The sequence below is a fragment of the Pan troglodytes genome, chromosome 20 (assembly GCF_028858775.2).
Source record: "Pan troglodytes isolate AG18354 chromosome 20, NHGRI_mPanTro3-v2.0_pri, whole genome shotgun sequence".
NCBI lineage: Eukaryota > Metazoa > Chordata > Mammalia > Primates > Hominidae > Pan > Pan troglodytes.
The window spans coordinates 6,173,511-6,192,255 of NC_072418.2; the positions used below are offsets into that span (position 1 = coordinate 6,173,511).

General features: G+C 50.3%; 1 protein-coding gene across 17 annotated transcripts in view; it reads right to left on the minus strand.

Moving 5' to 3' along the window:
- Positions 1-18,745, minus strand: part of ZFR2 (zinc finger RNA binding protein 2) — an 82,097-nt gene that overhangs the window by 41,230 nt on the left and 22,122 nt on the right. For all 17 annotated transcript variants that reach the window (XR_008541089.2, XR_010153664.1, XR_010153663.1 and 14 more), the window contains exons 2-5: positions 4,891-5,101; positions 3,805-3,919; positions 1,367-1,585; positions 1,010-1,263 (exon numbers count right to left, since the gene is read on the minus strand). Coding sequence is in view for 11 of the 17 variants with exons in the window: in XM_054673880.2 (XP_054529855.1) it covers positions 1,010-1,263; positions 1,367-1,585; positions 3,805-3,919; positions 4,891-5,101 (799 nt within the window). In the remaining 6 variants the exon portion in view is untranslated. The remainder of the gene's footprint in view (positions 1-1,009; positions 1,264-1,366; positions 1,586-3,804; positions 3,920-4,890; positions 5,102-18,745) is intronic.

Consider the following 18,745-nt stretch of genomic DNA (forward strand, 5'->3'; position numbering starts at 1 on the left):
GGTTCGTACCTGTCTCAGCTACTTGGAAGGCTGAGGGGAGGATCACTTGAACCCAGGAGGTGGAGGCTATAGCGAGCTGTGATTGTACCACTGCACCCTAGCCTGAGCAACAGAGCGAGACTTTGTCTCCAAAAGAAACTCAAACTTCTATGCGAGCACTCTGCAAAGAAGGCCAGGGTCTCTCCCAGCATGAGACGCAGTGGACAGCTGCTGGGGGAAAGAGTCTGAGACAGGGAAAGGGTGATCTGGGGCGGGAGGGGTCCTGAGCAGGGACCGGCCCCCCATCCCCAGCTGGGTCAGGGGTCCTGATAACGGTGTCCTGAGCCTTCTCACACCTCTCCAGAGTCTGCGATTGCTGACTCCGTGTCTCTCCGCGGTCCAGAGCTTCCTTTCAGAGTATTAAAAACAAAAGAAGATCAGGGTGTGTGTTTTGCAAAGACAGAGCTCTAGGGTCTAATTATCTTTCCAGGAATTGAGCCCACGATCTCAGCTGGGTGATTTGCAAGCTTTAAAATCTCAAGCTCGTGTGTTTGGTAAAGATTCTTTCACGTATGTCCCAAACAAGCACTGCCAAGCACAAGCACACATGCACACACACACACGGGCGCATGCACACACATACACATGCAGGCATACATGCGCACACATACACACACGCACACACGTTTGCACACACATGCACACACGTACACACACTTGCACACACACAAGCGCTTGCACACAGGCACACAGGCGCACACATACGTGCAAGCACACATACATGCACACTCACGTTTGCACACGCATATGCACACATATACACATGCATAAACACACGCACACATACACACTCACACTTGCACACACGCGCGCTTGCACACACAGGCCATGCATACAACATGCAAGTTTAACACCAGACCTTCTTTCAGCAGGCAGTGACCCTGACCACCCCACCGGCGCCCACATTCGGGTTCAGACGTTGGGGACAGAGAGGTCCCTGGGGCCTGCCCATGGCAGGAGGGCGACTGACCTGGGGGCCGGCGCAGCTGATCTTGCAGATGTCGCAGTAGTGAAGCTGGAGCTGCCTGGGCCCGGCCTTGGGTCTCGGCAGCTTGCTGGGAAGCGGTGGCTTCGAGTCGGCCCTGGGGCTGCTTCCTGAGCCTGCAGGCGCGGGCGGCGGGGGCAGCTGCTGCGGGGGTCCCGGGGGAGGCGGGGGCTGCGCTGGAGGATAGAAAGGGCTGGCGGCGGAGTACACCGACGCGTCATAGTTCGGGTAGCTTGGTGCTAAGCAGCAGAGAAAACAATGAGTCGGGGGGAGATGCTGATTCCACTAAGTTGAAGTGGGGACCGACGGGCAGACCACCTGGGCAAGGAACGCTGGTCTTACCCGTGTAGGCGGTGCAGGTGGGATTGTAGGAGGGCGGGGGGTAGGAGGTCACGATGGAAGCTGAGGACTCGGGCTGGACGCCTGTCGCCGTGGGGTAGGTGTATCCCGAGGACAAGGTGCTCGCTGGCTGTCCGGACTCCACTATGGGCGCCTGCTGTGGGGGCTGAGCGTGGCTGTGACTGCCATGGGGGCTGGGCTGCCCGCAGGCCTCTTGGGTCCCTAGGGGACAGGCACAGGCCCTCTGCAGAGCCAACCCCCACCCCACTGTCCCTCACCTGCAGATGGGCCCTGGACTCAACTGGCTGGAACACGCTAGATGCTTAAGCCAGGACCAGAGGCCAGAGCCTTGGGCCAGGTGCTGGCAGCGACTCGCAGGTGACCTTGTGCCCACCTCTCCTTTCCAGAGCCCGGCTTCTCTCTCCTGCCATGGGGGAGGAGGGCTGTGGGTGCCCTAGACAAGCTCCTCTGCATCTCCAGCTCCATCACCCACAGAGCTCACCTCCTGCCACCCCGGGAAAGCTTCCTTGGAAAAAATGTTAGCTGCATTTTCAGTCCTCACTTTCCTTCATTCATAGCCCACACCTGGCAGAGATCCCAGGGCCCATCTGAGCAGCCAGCCCTGAGGCTCACCTGCAAATCTAGGATGTTTTTATTATCATTATTATTATTTTTTTTTTTTTTTGAGTCGGAGTCTTGCTTTGTCACCAGGTTGGAGTGCAGTGGCATGATCTCGGCTCACTGCAACCTCCACCTTCCAGGTTCAAGTGATTCTCCTGCCTCAGCCTCCCGAATAGCTGGGATTACAAGCATGCGCCACCCTGCCCGGCTAATTTTTCTATTTTTAGTAGAGATGGGGTTTCACCATGTTGGCCAGGATGGTCTCGATCGCTTGACCTTGTGATCCACCCGCCTCTGCCTCGCAAAGTGCTGGGATTACAGGCGTGAGCCGCTGCACCCGGCCTTTATTTTGTTTTTTTTTATTTTTTATTTTTTAGAGACAGGGTCTTGCTCTGCTGCCCAGGCTGGAGTGCAGTGGTGCGATCACAGCTCACTGCAGCTCAGTTCCTGGGCTCAGGCGAACCTCCTACCTCAGCCTCCTGGGTAGCTGGGACTACAGGTGCACACCACCATGCCTGGCTAATTTTTTTGCATTTTTTGTAGAGACGGGGGTCTTACTATGTTGCCCAGGCTGGTCTCGAACTCCTAGGTTCAAGCAATTCTCCCACCTCAGGCCTCCCAAAGTGTTGGGATTACAGGCGTGAGCCACCGTGCCCGGCCTCTAGGATGGTTAACATGTAACTTTCACGGGGTGCAGTGGCTCACGCCTGTAATCCCAGCACTTTGGGAGGCCGAGGCAGGTGGATCACCTGATGTCAGGAGTTCAAGACCAGCCTGGCTAGCATGGTGAAACCCCGTTTCTACTAAAAATAGAAAAAATTAGCCAGGCATGGTGGCGTGTGCCTGCAGTCCCAGCTACTTGGGAGGCTGAGGCAGGAGGATTGTTTGAACCCGGGAGGCAGAGGGTGCAGTGAGCTGAGATCGCACCACTGCACTCTAGCCTGGGCAACAGAGTGAGACTCCGTCTCAAAAAAAAAAAAAAAAAAAGAAAAGAAAAGATGTAACTTTCAGGCCGGGCATGGTGGCTCACGCCTGTAATCGCAGCACTTTGGGAGGCCAAGGCGGGCGAATCACGAGGTCAGGAGATCGAGACCATCCTGGCTAATACTGTGAAACCCCATCTCTACTAAAGATACAAAAAATTAGCCAGGCGTGGTGGCTCACACCTGTAATCCCAGCACTTTGCGAGTCCAAGGTGGGCGGATCACAAGGTCAGGAGATTGAGACCATCCTGGCCAACATAGTGAAACCCTGTCTCTGCTAGAAATACAAAAAATTAGCCGGGTGTGGTGGCGGGTGCCTGTAGTCCCAGCTACTCGGGAGGCTGAGGCAGGAGAATGGCGTGAACCCAATAGGCGGAGCTTGCAGTGAGCCGAGATCGCGCCACTGCACTCCAGCCTGGGCCACAGAGTGAGACTCCGTCTCAAAAAAAAGAAAAGATGCAACTTTCAGGCTGGGCATGGTGGCTCACGCCTGTAATCACAGCACTTTGGGAGGCCAAGGCGGGCGGATCACGAGGTCAGGAGATCAAGACCATCCTGGCTAATACTGTGAAACCCCGTCTCTACTAAAAATACAAAAAATTAGCCGGGCGTGGTTGCAGGCACTTGTAGTCCCAGCTACTCGGGAGGCTGAGGCAGGAGAATGGCTTGAACCTGGGAGGCGAAGCTTGCAGTGAGCCGAGATCGCACCACTGCACTCCAGCCTGGGCAACAGAGCGAGACTCTGTCTAAAAAAAAAAAAAAGTAAGTTTCCCGAGGTTTCCCTGTGCTGCGGGGAGCGTCTCCTCGTTCCCAGCCCCGACCCTGCAGATGGCTCACCTGGCTGGCTGGAGTCTGCGGCTGTCATGCGCCCAGACTGGAGGGCAGCAGACTGGAAGTACGGCCTGTCCTCATAGCTCCTGGCAGCTGCTGACTGTCCGTAGCTGTAACTGTCCTATGTGGGGGTTTCGGCGGAGAGAGACAGAGAACGGAGGAGAGCAGCTCAGGCGGTGGGTGCGACGCGCCCTGCCACACTGCACTCTGCACTTAGTCCTTCCTGCAGCGCTGGCTCCTAAGCGTCTGCCCAGGACCAGGTCCTGGCCTGGGGGCAGGGGGCAGGGGGCGTGGTTGACACAGCAGCTGTCATGGAGCCGACACTAATTTCCAAGAGTTCCACTGCAATTTACAAGACGATGCTCGGTGAGGCAGGAGAGGGTGGGTTTGCAGGGAGAAGCCCCCGAGGCCTTGGCAAGGAAATGGAGAGGGGAGGAAGAGGGTGGGGTCAGGTGGGTGCTGAGCTTGGGTGACAGGGTGGCCTCTGATGCCGTTGACCGACACAATCTGGGGACGAGGTGCGGGTGGCAGGGCTGGGGAATTGGAGCTGGTCACGGGGGACATCTTTGCGACATCAAGTGGGAACACGGCGGCTGGATCTGCAGCCTGAGTGCCTCGGTTGGGAAGGTGAGGTCGTCAGCACCCAGGTGCGCCCCACACACCACAGACTCCCTCTTAGAAGGCAGTAATCCGGAGTGTGGGGAAGGTGGGGTGAGTCCTGGTCTCTCTGGGCCCAGGTGGCCGAGGCCATCTGCCCTGGCCAGGGAGGGGTCCTGTAACCCAGGCGACCCTCCTCCTCCTTCATAGTCACTGCTGAGGCTGGGACAAAGCTCTGTGCGCCGTCACTGTCCCCACTGCCCCGACGTGGAGGTACGCATGCGGCCTGTCCCCGAGAGCAGTGGATTCTTTCGGAAGCGACTCTGCCCTGATTTCTCCCCACCGCGGGTATGCAATGCCAGCAGAAGGGTCCCGAAGGAAGGATCACGGTTAAGAGGCCTGGGAGAAGGAGTAGCTGTGGGAAGCCCACCGCTCTCACCCATGCAAGGCGACCCACGTTTCCCGGCAACGCTGGTCAAAGAAAGGACTGGATACCTGGTAGGTAGCCATGGTGGTGGCCGTGGGGACGGTCTCCTGGGGTCGGCTGCCGTAGGCGAAGTCCTGGCCGGAGTGGGGCTGGTATCCACCGTACCCTGCCGGGGCAGCTGCGGGAAAGGCCGGGTTCACGGCAGGGTCCATCCCAGGAGTGGGTTGTGCAGTATAGCTGGCCCCCACAGTGGGCAGGGGAAGGGTCGGAGGCTGGGCGCTAGAACCACAAACACACACCAAAGCCCCACCAGGTTAGAGCGAGTTCTCAGGTGCACTGAGTTGACGGTGTCAATTCCAGCCCCACCACTGCACCTGAGCTGCCCTGCTTGGTGGAGACCCTCCTAGGAGCCCAGGCACGGCCAGAAGCACTTTACACAAATTAACACTGTCTCACAACAACGCTGTAATGCTGGGACTATCACTGCACCCAATTTACAGATGAAGAAACTGAGGCACTGTCAGTGGCAGAGCTGGGACTCGAACCCATCTGACTTCCGCTTTGCAGATGATCTACTTGTGTGGCAGGGCTTTTTCTCCATGTCAAGATTCTTCAAAGAAAATTGAACTTTTTTTATTTTTTGAGACAGGGTCTCGCTCTGTTGCCCAGGATGGAGTGCAGTGACACGATCTTAGCTCACTGCAACCTCCGCCTCCCAGGTTCAAGCAATTCTCCTGCCTCAGCCTCCTGAGTAGCTGGGACTACAGGTGCCCACCACCATGCCCAGCGATTTTTTTTTTTTTTTTTGTATTTTTAGTAGAGACAGGGTTTCACCGTGTTAACTAGGATGGTCTCAACCTCCTGACCTCATGATCTGGCCACCTCGGCCTCCCAAAGTGCTGAGATTACAGGTGTGAGCCACCACGCCCGGCCAGAAAATTGAACTTTAACAGCACAGTGTCTGGCCGGGTGTGGTAGCTCATGCCTGTAATCCCAGCACCTTGGGAGGCCAAGGCGGGAGGATTGCTTGAGCTCAGGTGTTTGAGACCAACCTGGACAACATAATGAGACCTTGTCTCCACCAAAATTTAAAAAAAACAAACAATTAGCGAGTGTGATAGTACACGCCTGCAGTGCCAGCTACTCAGGAGGCTGAGGTGGGAGGATGGCTTGAGCCCAGGAAGTAGAGGCTGCAGTGAGCTATGATCTCACCACTGCACTCCAGCCTGAGCAACAGAGTAAGACTCTGTCTCAAAACAAACAAAACAAAAAACAGTACAGCTGTCCCTCAGTATCTGCAAGGGTTGAGTTCCAGGACCCCCTCAGATGCCAAAATCCATGGATGCTTGAGTCCCTGACATAGAACGATATAGTGTTTGCATATAACCTAAACATATCATCCCATATACTGTAAATCATCTCTGGATTACTTATAATACCTAATACAATGTAAGCACTATGCCGATGGCTGTTACATTCTATTGTTTAGGGAACAATGAGAAGGAAAAACCCCATACATGTTCAGTACAGATGCATTTGTTTTCCAAATATTTTCCACCCTTGGCTGGTTGAATCCATGGATGCAGTGCCTATGAATGCGGAAGGCCAACCGTATTTTCTCTTTAAAAAAAATTTGTTTTTGAGAAAGGGTCTCGCTCTGTCACCCAGGTTGAAGTTCAGTGCTACGATCACAGCCCACTGCAGCCTCAACTTCCCAAGCTCAAACAACCCTGCCTCAGCCTCTGAGTAGCTGAGAACACAAGTGTGCAACTATGCCCAGCTAATTCTTTAAAAATTTTTGGTAGAGGTGGGGTCTCACTATGTTGCCCAGGCTCTGACTGTATTTTTTTAACAGAACAAGTCAGTCCACCTGAGTATTAAAATAATGACTTTAGTTAGCACTAAACTAATAACTCTTCACTAAAAAGAATGAGTCTTTGTAGGGTTTGCACAGTGCCGAGGCCTTTGTCCACATGGCCTCATTCACCCTTCAGAGGACGTGCGGCACCATCGCTCCCCACGGTCTAGACGAGAAAACCTCCAAGGAGGACCAGGGGCTCACGTCAAGTGCAGGGGCGGGTTCAGACCCAGATCTTTCTGACCCCAGTGCCCCTTGCTCAGCTAAATATCAGTTACCCAGTAGACAGTTCTGGAGTCTAAAAGCCCATTTGCCAGGGAAAAGTATCAGTAAAGATTTTAGCCCAATACCGCTATGGATATATATTAAAAAGTGAACCTCCAACCCCATAGGGGAAGGAGCAAGGTATGAGGGTCATTTTGGGGAAAATGGATTAGAAGGCAAAGAGGCTCTACACCACCTGGCCCCCAACCGGGCCCTGCTGTAGACTCCTGCCAGCCAGGTGAGTCATCCGCAGTGTCAGGGCCGGGGACAAGGAGACATTCTCTGCGGCACAGGAAAACCGCATGAAAGTTACAGCTTTTTTTAATTTTTTGAGACAGAGTCTCACTCTGTCACCCAGGTTGGAGTGCAGTGGTGCAATCTCGGCTCACTGCAACCTTTGCCTCCCAGGTTCAAGCATTCATTCCTCTAGCATTTTCACACACTTGTCCTGAGTGTCCACATGCTGGACATTCATGAACACCATGACTGTGGACACTTGATGGACACCATGACACAGACACCCGATGAACACCATGACCATGACACTCGGTGAACACCATGACCGTGACACTCGATGAACACCGTGACCGTGACACTCGATGAACACCGTGACCGTGACACTCGATGAACACCGTGACCGTGGAACTTGATGAACACCATGACTGTGGAACTTGATGAACACCATGACTATGGGACACTTGAACACCATGACCATGACACTCGATGAACACCGTGACCATGACACTCGATGAACACCGTGACCGTGACACTCAATGAACACCGTGACCATGACACTTGATGAATGCTGTGACTGTGGAACTTGATGAACACCATGACTATGGGACACTCCATGGACACCTTGACTGTGACACTCAAACACCATGACTATGGGACACTTGATGGACACCATGACTGTGACACTCAATGAACACCATGATTGTGACATTTGAACACCATGACTACAGACACCTGGTGAACACCATGACTGTGACACACGATGAACATGACTATGACACTTGATGAACACTATGACTGTGACAATCAATGGACACCATGACTGTAACACACGATGAATGTGACTGTGACACTTGATGAACACCGTGACCGTGACACGCGATGAACACCGTGACCGTGACACGCGATGAACACCGTGACCGTGACACTTGATGAACACCGTGACCGTGACACGCGATGAACATCCTGACAATACATTCGATGAACATTGTGACTACTGACATTTGATGAACACCGTGACTATGGACACTGAATGAACAGCATGACTACAGACACCTGATGAACACTATGACGGTGGCAGTACTCCTGTTCCCACACTCCCTCCCCCAGGTGGCTATGAAGAAAACAGAACTACAGAGTGAGTGCTATCCAGGCTGCACTGAGCACCGACCGATGAGCCAAAGAGAGGAAGGTGGAAGGTTCCATGCGGGAGCTGGGGCAGAGCAGAGCTGGCCTCAGCTGTACAGCCCTTGCTGGAGACCACCCCAGCCCCTCACTCTCCTCCCTCCTCGCCAGCATCTCTTTGTCCTCCTGGCAGCCAGAGAGGGGTCTTTTCAAAGTACAGCCCTAACCATGCCATCTCCAGCTCAAAGCCCTCCCAAGGCCCTGCCACAGCCACATCCCACCGATCCCATCCCCCCGTGTCTATGGCTCCCGTCCCCGCTGCCTGCAAGTGGCTGCTCAGTGACACCCTGGGATGAGCCCTCCTGGAGCCCCTGTGGCCTGATGCTGATCAGCCTCTGTCCCCTGGTCCTGACTTTTCTTCTTCCTGGCACCACCCAGTATACACTGCACATCTGTTCACAGGCCGTCTCCTCCCTGGTCCCGATGCCCTGAGATGCAGGACCAGCTGCAGTTGCCCAGCTGTCTCCCGGGACCGCAGCACATGGCACGCAGCAGGGGCTCCATGCACATCTAGGGAGGTCAGGCACATGTGCTGAACGGTGCTTGTGTTGGGGAGGGCTCTGTCAACCACCTCAGCCTGTTTCTCCAGATTCTCCTGAAGGACCAGAAATCGGCAGCTCTACAGAAGGATGGACATGTCCCCTGGGACCGCACATGCTCTGATCTGCACCATCATGGGGTGTTTTCATCTCTCCCAGGAAAAGCAGAAGGGCCCTATCCATAAAGAAGAAACATTCAGATTCCACAGATCGGCCATTGTGAGATTTGTGTTTCTCTTCTGGAAGTCTCAGAGACTTTATTGGCCAAAAAGTCGATTAGGAAAGTGGTCCAGGCCAGGCACGTGGCTCACGCCTGTCATCCCAGTACTTTGGGAGGCCAAGACAGGCAGATTACCCGAGGTCAGGAGTTCGAGACCAGGCTGGCCAACATGGTGAAACCCCATCTCTACTAAAAATACAAAAACTAGCCCAGTGTGGTGGTGGGTGCCTGTAGTCCCAGCTACTCAGGAGGCTGAGGCACGAGAATCGCTGGAACCCAGGAGGCGGAGGCGGAGGCGGAGGCTGCAGTGAGCCGAGATCGCTCCATTCCACTCCAGCCTGGGTGACAGAGCGGGATTCTGTCACACACACACACACACACACAAAAAAAAAAAAAAAAAGCAGCGATCAGTAGCTCTCTTAATCTCCTTGGGGATGACACTTCTTTTTTATGACAAAATATTTCAAACATACAACCACTTAACAAACACATATCACTGAGATGGGTAAGTGCTAATGTTTGGCTGTATTTGTGTCAGCTTATTGTTTAAATACAGAGAATTGAAGCACCACCTGGATCCTATTCCTTTTTCTTCCTCCCTAGGGTTGGCGGCTGTCTTGTCTAATCATGATTCTTAGACTTTTAACTACATATGTATGAAGGTTTTGTTTGTTTGTTTCAGAGACGGGGCTCGCTTTGTTGCCCAGGCTGGATGGAGTGCAATGGCGCGATCACAGTTCACTGCAGCCTCTAACTCCTGGGCTCCGTATGAATCTGTATACAACACGGTGTTGTGTTTTTCAGTTACATGTGTGCAAAATGATGTTCTTATTGTGTATGTCACCCTGCAACTCGCTTCTCCAATGCCCGGCAAACCTTGTCTGAAATGTACTGATACGAGTCCACACGGTTCACTGATTTCAACTCCTTCTGCCCTACGCTGTCCTCCTACCTGGACAAAGGATCCTCTGCCCAGGCCCTGCATCTTAGAGTTTCATCGCCCAGTACAGAAGCAGCAGCCACATGTGGCTGAGCTCTTTTTTGTTTGCTTGTTTTGTTTTACTTTTTTTTTTTTTTTTTAGACAGTCTTGCTCTGTCGCCCAGGCTGGAGTGAAATGGTGCGATCTCAGCTCACAGCAACCTCTACCCCTCGGGTTCAAGCAATTCTCCCACCTCAGCCTCCCAAGTAGGTGGGATTATAGGCACCTACCATCATGCCGGGCTAATTTTTGTATTTTTGTAGAGACGAGGTTTCACCATGTTGGCCAGGCTGGTCTTGAACTCCCAACCTCAGGTGATCCACCCGTCTCAGCCTCCCAAAGTGTTGGGATTACAGGCATGAGCCACTGCTCCTGGCCTGATTGTTTTAGATATGAGGTCTTGCTCTGTCGCTCAGGCTGGAGTGCAGTGACGTGATCATAGCTCACTGTAGCCTTGAAACTCCCAGGCTCAAGTGATCCTCCTGCCTCAGCTTCCCAAGAAGCTGGGACCACAGGCATGCACCATCACACAAGGCTAATTTTCTTTTTTGGGGGTAGAGATGGGGTCTTGCTATGTTGCCCAGGATGACCTCCAACTCCTGGCCTTATGCGATCCTCCTGCTTCAGCCTCCCAAAGTGCTGGGATTACAGGCCTAAGCTAGGCTGAGCACTTAAAATACGGCTCGTGCAGCTGAGGAACAGAATGTTAAATTTTAAAATTTGTTTCATTTTAGTTAATTTAGATTTTGATGGCCATGCATGGCTAGTGGTGACCGGGGGCCAGCATGGATCTAGGTCACACCGGTCACTGCACAGATCACACACACACACACACACGTGTGCATGAGTGAAGAAGCACATGGTGACTCGGTGCCTTGTTCGCTCTAGGTTGGCCACGGTTCAGGGCCCGGGAGACCCAGGCCCCATCTCTGGCTCTACACCATGAAGGCAAAAGGCGACCACGTCAGAATGCTTGCAAAGTTTGAGGATTCTGCCTCCCAGCTGCAGAGAGAGCTCCAACGTGGTTTCAGAGTGCAAGGAGGGTGGAGGAAAGACCACCCCCTTCGCAAACCCTCCTGTTGGGAACACGGCCGGCAACGGGTCTTGGAGAGGAGGCCTCACTCCTTGGCAGGGCCATGGGGCCGTGGCCTTCCTCTTCTGTGGGTCTGATTTGTGGTCTCAGATGCACCCATGGATCTGTGTGTTCAAAGCATGGTTCTGGCAACTGAGGAGCATTTTGTAATATGCGGGTGCGGTGGCTCACCCCTGTAATCCCAGCGCCTTGGGAGGCTAAGGCGAGAGGACTGCTGGAGCCCAGGAGTTCGAGACCAGCCTGGGCAACATAGCCAGACGCTGTCCCTACAAAAAAAAAAAAAAAATATTAGCCGGGTGTGGTGGAGCGCCTGTAGTCCCAGCTACTCGGGAGGCTGAGGTGGGAGGGTCACTTGAGCCCAGGAATTTGAGACATAGCCAGACCCTGTCACCACAAAAAATTAAAAAAATTAGCTGGGTGTGGTGGGGCACCTGTAGTCCCAGCTACTCAGGAGTTGAGGCGGGAGGATCGCTTGAGCCCAGGAGTTTGAGGCTGCAGTGAGCCATGATTGCACCAGCGTACTCCAGCCTGGGCCACAGAGCTGGACACTGTATTGAGACAGAGTCTCACTCTGTTGCCCAGGCTGGAGTGCAGTGTCACAATCTTGGCTCACTGCAACCTCCACCTCCCAGTTTCAAGCAATTCTCGTGCCTCAGCCTCCCAAGTAGCTAGGATTACAAGCGCGAGCCACTGTACCTGGCCAAAATCCATAATACTCTTAAACTTGTAGGTCTGATGTGTCACAGGTAAAGCAGAGTGACTTTTTTTTTTTTCTTTTTTTGAGATAGGGTCTGGCTCTGTCACCCAGGCTGGAGTGCAGTGGCATGATCATACGTCACTGCAGCCTCCAACTCCTGGGCTCAAGAGATCCTTCCACCTCAACCTCCTGAGTAGCTGGGACTACAGGCGTGCACCACCATGCCTAGCTAATTTTTTTATTTTTTGTAGACATGGGGGTCTTGCTGTGTTGGCCAGGCTGGTCTTGAACTCATGAGTTGAAGTGATCTGCCCGCCTCGGCTTCCCAAAGCACAGGAATTACAGGTGTGAGTCACTGTGCCCGGCCAGAGTAACTCTACCACAGCAACGAGAGACCCTGAGCATTAGAATTGCACATTGATGTTTGGAAAATGTTAGACAGCATGCAATTCAATTTTTAAAGCAAAGAAACCCTGTAGCTGTATATAATTTTGATCTAAAAACTTGAGTCATTACATTATCTTTTCCATTTTGTCTGAAAAAATGACAGCTTTATTGAGATATAATTCATTTCCTGTAGAATTCAACCATTTAAAGTATAAAATGTAGTGGTTTTTAGGATATTCACAGAGTTGTACAATTGTCACTTCAATGCATTTCAGAACTTTTTTTTTCTTTTTTCTTTTTTTTTTTTTGAGACGGAGTTTTGCTCTTGTGGTCCTGGCTGGAGTGCAGGGGCATGATCTCAGCTCACTGCAACCTCCGCCCCCAGGGTCCAAGTGATTCTCCTGCCTCAGCCTGTCGAGTAGCTGGGATTGCAGGTGCACGCCACCAAGCCCAGCTAATTTTTTGTATTTTTAGTAGAGATGGGGTTTCACCATGTTGGTCACGCTGGTCTCGAACTCCTGACCGCAGGTGCTCCACCTGCCTTGGCCTCCCAAAGTGCTGGGATTACAGGTGTGAGCCACCGTGCCTGGCCCATTTCAGAACATTTCATGACCCCACAATGAAACCCCAGCAGAAGGGAAAATGTAATGGTGCAGCCATTGTGGAAACAGTCTGGCAGTTGCTCGAAAGTTAAATCTAGAATTATCTCATGACTCAGCAATTCCACTCCTAGGTTCCTACTCAAAGGAAAAGAAAGCAGAGGCTCAAGAAGGTATTTTACACCAATGTTCACAGTGGCTAAAAGGTAGGAACAACCCAACCTTCCATCAGTGGATAAATGGGCTGGGCGCGGTGGCTCACGCCTGTGATCCCAGCACTTCGGGAGGCCGAGGCGGGCGGATCACTTGAGGTCAGGAGGTCGGGACCAGCCTGGCCAACATGGTGAAACCCCGTCTCTACTAAAAATACAAAAAATAACTGGGCCTGGTGGGGCGTGCCTGTAATCCCAGCTACTCAGGAGGCTGAGTTGGGAGGATTCCTTGAACCCAGGAGGCGGAGGTTGCAGTGAGTTGAGATCGCGCCACTGCACTCCAGCCTGGGAGACAGAACAAGACTCTCAAAAAAATTGGATGAATGAGCATAACGTGGTCCATCCACACAATGAAATATGATTCGGCCTTAAAAAGAAAACAAGTCCTGGCCGGGCGCGGTGGCTCATGCCCGTAATCCCAGCACTTTGGGAGGCCGGGGCGGGTGGATCACGAGGTCAGGAGATCAAGACCATCCTGGCTAACACGGTGAAACCCCGTCTCTACTAAAAATACGAAAAGAAATTAGCTGGGCGTGGTGGCGGGCGCCTGTAGTCCCAGCTACTAGGGAGGCTGAGGCAGGAGAATGGCGTGAACCCGGGAGGCGGAGCTTGCAGTGAGCAGAGATCACGCCACTGCACTCCAGCCTGGGTGTCAGAGCGAGACTCTGTCTCAAAAAAAAAAAAGAAAGAAAAAAAAAACACAAGTCCTGACATAGGCTACAAGGTGGATGAACCGTGAGAACATCAGGCTCAGTGAGAGAAGCCAGGCACAGAAGGACAAATCCTGTGTGGTTCCAGTCCTAGGAGGTCCCTAGAGGTGTCAGATTCACAGAGACAGAAAGTAGGATGGGGGGGTGCCAGGGACTGGGGAGGGGAAGGGGAGTGAGTGTTTCACAGGGACAGAGCTTCAGTTTGGGAAGATGAGAAAGTTCTGGAGATGGATGGTGGTGACGTCTCCCCAACCACGTGAATGTGCTTAACGCCACTGAACTATGCACTTATTAATAAAACGGTAAAACTGGTCAATTTTATGTTATCTAGACTTTATCATAATAAAAAGCAAAGAAACCTCATATCCACTACCAATCACTTCCCCTCTCCACCCATCTATCTTGCTTTTTAATGTTAATAGAAATTTCTGAATATTATAGGAAAGTAACTTTTAAAAAACATACAAATGAAGTTAACCTTTCAATGTTTTACTTTTTTTTTTTTGAGACAGAGTCTCGCTCTGTCACCCACACTGGAGTGCAGTGGTGCGATCTTGGCTCACTGCAACCTCCACCTCCCGGGTTCAAGTGATTCTCCTGTCTCGGCCTCCGGAGTATCTGGGATTACAGGCATCTGCCACTACACCTGGCTAATTTTTGTATTTTTGGTAGAGACGGGGTTTCCACCATGTTGGCCAGGCTGATCTCGAACTCCTGACCTCAAGTGATCCGCCTGCCTCGGCCTCCAAAAGTGCTGGGATTACATGTGTGAGCCACTGCGCCCGGCCCAATGTTTTATATTTAAATTGCATTTATGATGAAGACATATTTAATTTTGCACATTTGTGGTTTAATGGCGTCTTGTGGTTGAATCCTTTAGATGAGTCTTTCTCAATTGGGGTTCCAGCAGAGAACGAGGCCTGGTACCCAGAGGCCTCCACGTGGGGAAGGAATTCCTCTCCCTCCCTGGAGTCTGGAATGGAGCTCCCTGTGGCCCATCCCCGGGAGACTCAGTCTCTGCAGCCAGCGTCTGTGCTCTGCAGTTTCCAGGCAGAACCCTGATTGGGAAAGGGGGCTGCAGGGTTGCCCCAGGTGGCCATGGCCAAGTACCACGGCTGGGTGGCTTCAGCAACACATACTTATTTATTCTCTCACAGTTCTGGAGCCTGGATGTCCTAGATCAAGGTGTCAGCAGGGCCGGTCCCTCTGTGGCTTGCAGACGGCAGTCTTTGCCCTGTGTCCTCATGTGGTTATCCCTCTGTGCGTGTCTGTGTTCTAATCTCTTCTTACAGGGATCCCAGTCGGATTGGATTAGGGCCCATTCTGCATTGGGCTAAATTGATTAAGTTGAATTCATTTCAACTTAATTCTCTCTTCAAAGACCCTGGCTCTCCAACTGCACCCTAGACTGGTCAGCGTAGTGAGACCCTGTCTCTACAAAATTTTTTTTATTACAGAAGTATAAAGGGGGGCCAGTCATGGTGCCTCACACCTGTAATCCCAGCACTTTGGGAGGCCGAGGCAGGAAGATGGCTTGACCCCAGCAGTTTGAGGCCAGCCTGGGCAACATAGTGCTACCCTATCTCTATTAAAGAAGAAAATTTCAAAAAAAGAAAAAAAAAAAAAAAGGTAAAACTGCAACATGGTCCCTACAAGGTCACACTTTTGTAATCCCAGCACTTTGGGAGGCTGAGGCAGGAGGACTGCTTGAGCCCAGGAGTTTGAGACCAGCCTGGGCAACATGACAAAACCCCATCTTTACCAAAAAAAAAAAAAAAAATTAGCCAGGCGTGGTGGTGTGCACCTGTAGTTCCAGCTACTCAGGAGGCTGAGGAAGGAGGATCACTTGAGCCCAGGAGGTCAAGGCTGCAGTGAGCCATGATCACACCACTGCACTCCAGACTGGGAAACAGTGAGATCCTGTCTCAAAAAAAGAAGAGAAAAGAAAAAAACTAAAAATAAGTCAAGACCCTGTCTCCAAATCCAGGCATATTCAGAGGTACTGAGGGTTAGGACTTCAACACAGGAAGGTGTGGGAAAAGGGCGCGGATTCAGCCCCGATGGCTGCTTCAGATCATGTCCATAATACACTGAAATGATACGGAAATCTTTTTCTTTTTTGTTTTCTGAAACGGAGTCTTGCTCTGTCGCCGAGGCTGGAGTGCAATGGCACAATCTTGGCTCACTGCAACCTCTGCCCTCCAGGTTCAAGTGATTCTCCAGCTTCAGTCTCCCAAGTAGCTGGGACTAAAGGCGTGTGCCACCACGCCTGGCTAATTTTTGTATTTTTAATAAAGACGGTTTCGCCATGTTGGCCAGGCTGGTCTCGAACTCCTGACCTCAGGTGATCCACCCACCTCAACCTCCCAAAGTGCTGGGATGACAGGTGAGAGCCACCGCACCCTGCCTATATGGAAATCTTAATTACACAAACATTATTAATGCTGAAATTAAGGCACAGAAAATAAATGTTTCGGAACATATAATCATTTATGGATGAGTATGTTTTCATTTTATTTAAGACATCCAAACATCACCAGCCCATCGACAGAATGCCCAGACATGCACAAAAATACTGTCGCCCCTGGATGTCCGTGGGAGATGAGTTCCAGGACCCCCCAGTGGATGCCAAAATCTTCAGATGCTCAAGACCCTGATATAGAAAGGTGTAGTGGCTGGGCGTGGTGGTTCACACCTGTAATCCCAGCACTTTGGGAGGCCGAAGCTGGTGGATCACCTGAGGTCAGGAGTTCGAGACCAGCCTGACCAACATGGTAAAATCCCACCTCTACTAAAATAGATAAATACAACATACAAAAAAGTGTAGAATGTGCACATAGTTTCCTGTATACATTAAATCATCCCTAGATTACTTGACACCTAACGCAATGCCTGCACATTACCTCATTTGTGTGGATTCAACACGGCACTTGGCGTGTGGCAAATTCAAGCTTTGCTTTTTGAAACTTTGTCGAATTTTTCCAAGTATTTTATTTTATTTTATATTTCTAGAAACAGGTTCTCACCCCAGACTCCCAGCTGGAGGGCAGCAGCATGATCATAGCTCACTGCAGCCTCAAATTTCTGGGCTCAAGCAATCCTCCCATCTGAGCCTCCTGAGTAGTTGAGACTATAGGCACATGCGACCATGTCCAGCTAATTTTTTTTCTAATTTTTAGTAGAGACAAGGTCTTGCTCTTTTGCCTAGGTTGGTCTCAAACTGTTGGGCTCAGGTGATCCTCCCGCCTCAGCCTCTCCAGTAGCTGCGACTACAGGTGTGCACCCACACCTCACCATTTTTCCAAATATATATATGTATTATATATATATTTTTATATTATATATATTATATATTTTTTATATTATATATTATATTATATATATATTATAGATATATATATTATATATATATTATAGATATATATATTATATATATAGATATATATATATATAGATATATATATTATATATATATTATATATATAGATATATATATTATATATATAGATATATATATTATATATATAGATATATATATTATATATATAGATATATATATTATATATATATAGATATATATATTATATATATATAGATATATATATTATATATATATCTATATATATATTATATATATATATAGATATATATATTATATATATATAGATATATATATATTATATATATATATAGATATATATATATTATATATATATATAGATATATATATATTATATATATATATAGATATATATATATATGAGACAGAGGCTCCCTCTGTCGCCCAGGCTGGAGTGCAATGGCATGATCTCGGCTCACTGCAACCTCCGCCTCCCAGGTTCAAGCGATTTTCCTTCCTCAGCCTCCCAAGTAGCTGCAATTACAGGTGCCTGCCACCATGCCCAGGCTAATTTTTGTATTTTTAGTAGAGACGGGGTTTCACCATGTTGGCCAGGCTGTTCTTGAACGCCTGACCTTAGGTGATCCACCCGCCTCAGCCTCCCACAGTGCTGGGATTACAGGCGTGAGCCACTGCGCCTGGCCCATTTTTCCAAATATTTTTGATCGGCAGTTGGTTGAATCCACAGAGGCGGAACCCATGGATAGGGAGGGTGGGCTCATTAAATCCAGCCATCTTTGGCGTTTTGCCGACTCGAAAAGCCACAGCACCACACAGTTTTTGTGTATGTTGTTAGAAAGGTATGTTTGTCATGGTGAGCGGGACAGAACATACTGTATTTAACTTTAGCGAGCTTGGTTGGTAATGTTAAAATATGTAGACATATGGTAGGCAGGCTTCCATCTGTACTTCTGCCCTGGGCCTCCCAAATGTAAAGACTGATTAGTTACATAAGCAGAACACGCACCTTAAAAAAAAGACTGTTTACTTGTTTGAAACTGTCCCGATTCATTCACCTTTTTCCCATTTTCCTTACTACATAAGCGGAATGTGCTTCTAAAAGAAGAATAATTGTTTACTTGTCTGAAAATATCACAGTTCATTCACCTGTTTTCCTTAATTACATAAGCAGAATATACTTCTACAGAAAAGACTGTTTACTTTGAAAATATCACGATTCATTCACCTATTATCTGATTGGTGGACATTTATACTATGTGTTAGTTATCTCCTGCTGAGTAATAGATTAACCTCGCAGAACAACGAGGCTTTAAACACTGTGTCTGTGGATCAGGAATTTGGGACGGGCTTTGGTGGGTTCTGGCTTGGGGTCTTTTATGAGGTTGCCAATAAGAGGTCAGCGGCGGGCAGCAGGATCTGCTTCCAAGATGCTTTCCTGCCAGGGTTGGCAAGTTGGTGCTGACTGTTGGTGGCAGTCCTTGTTCCTCCCAGGCGGGCCTTTCCTCACACGGCTTGAGTGTCCTCACAACATGGCGGCCAGCTTCCTCCAGAGCAAGGGATATGAGGGAGAGCAGGGGAGAGGGT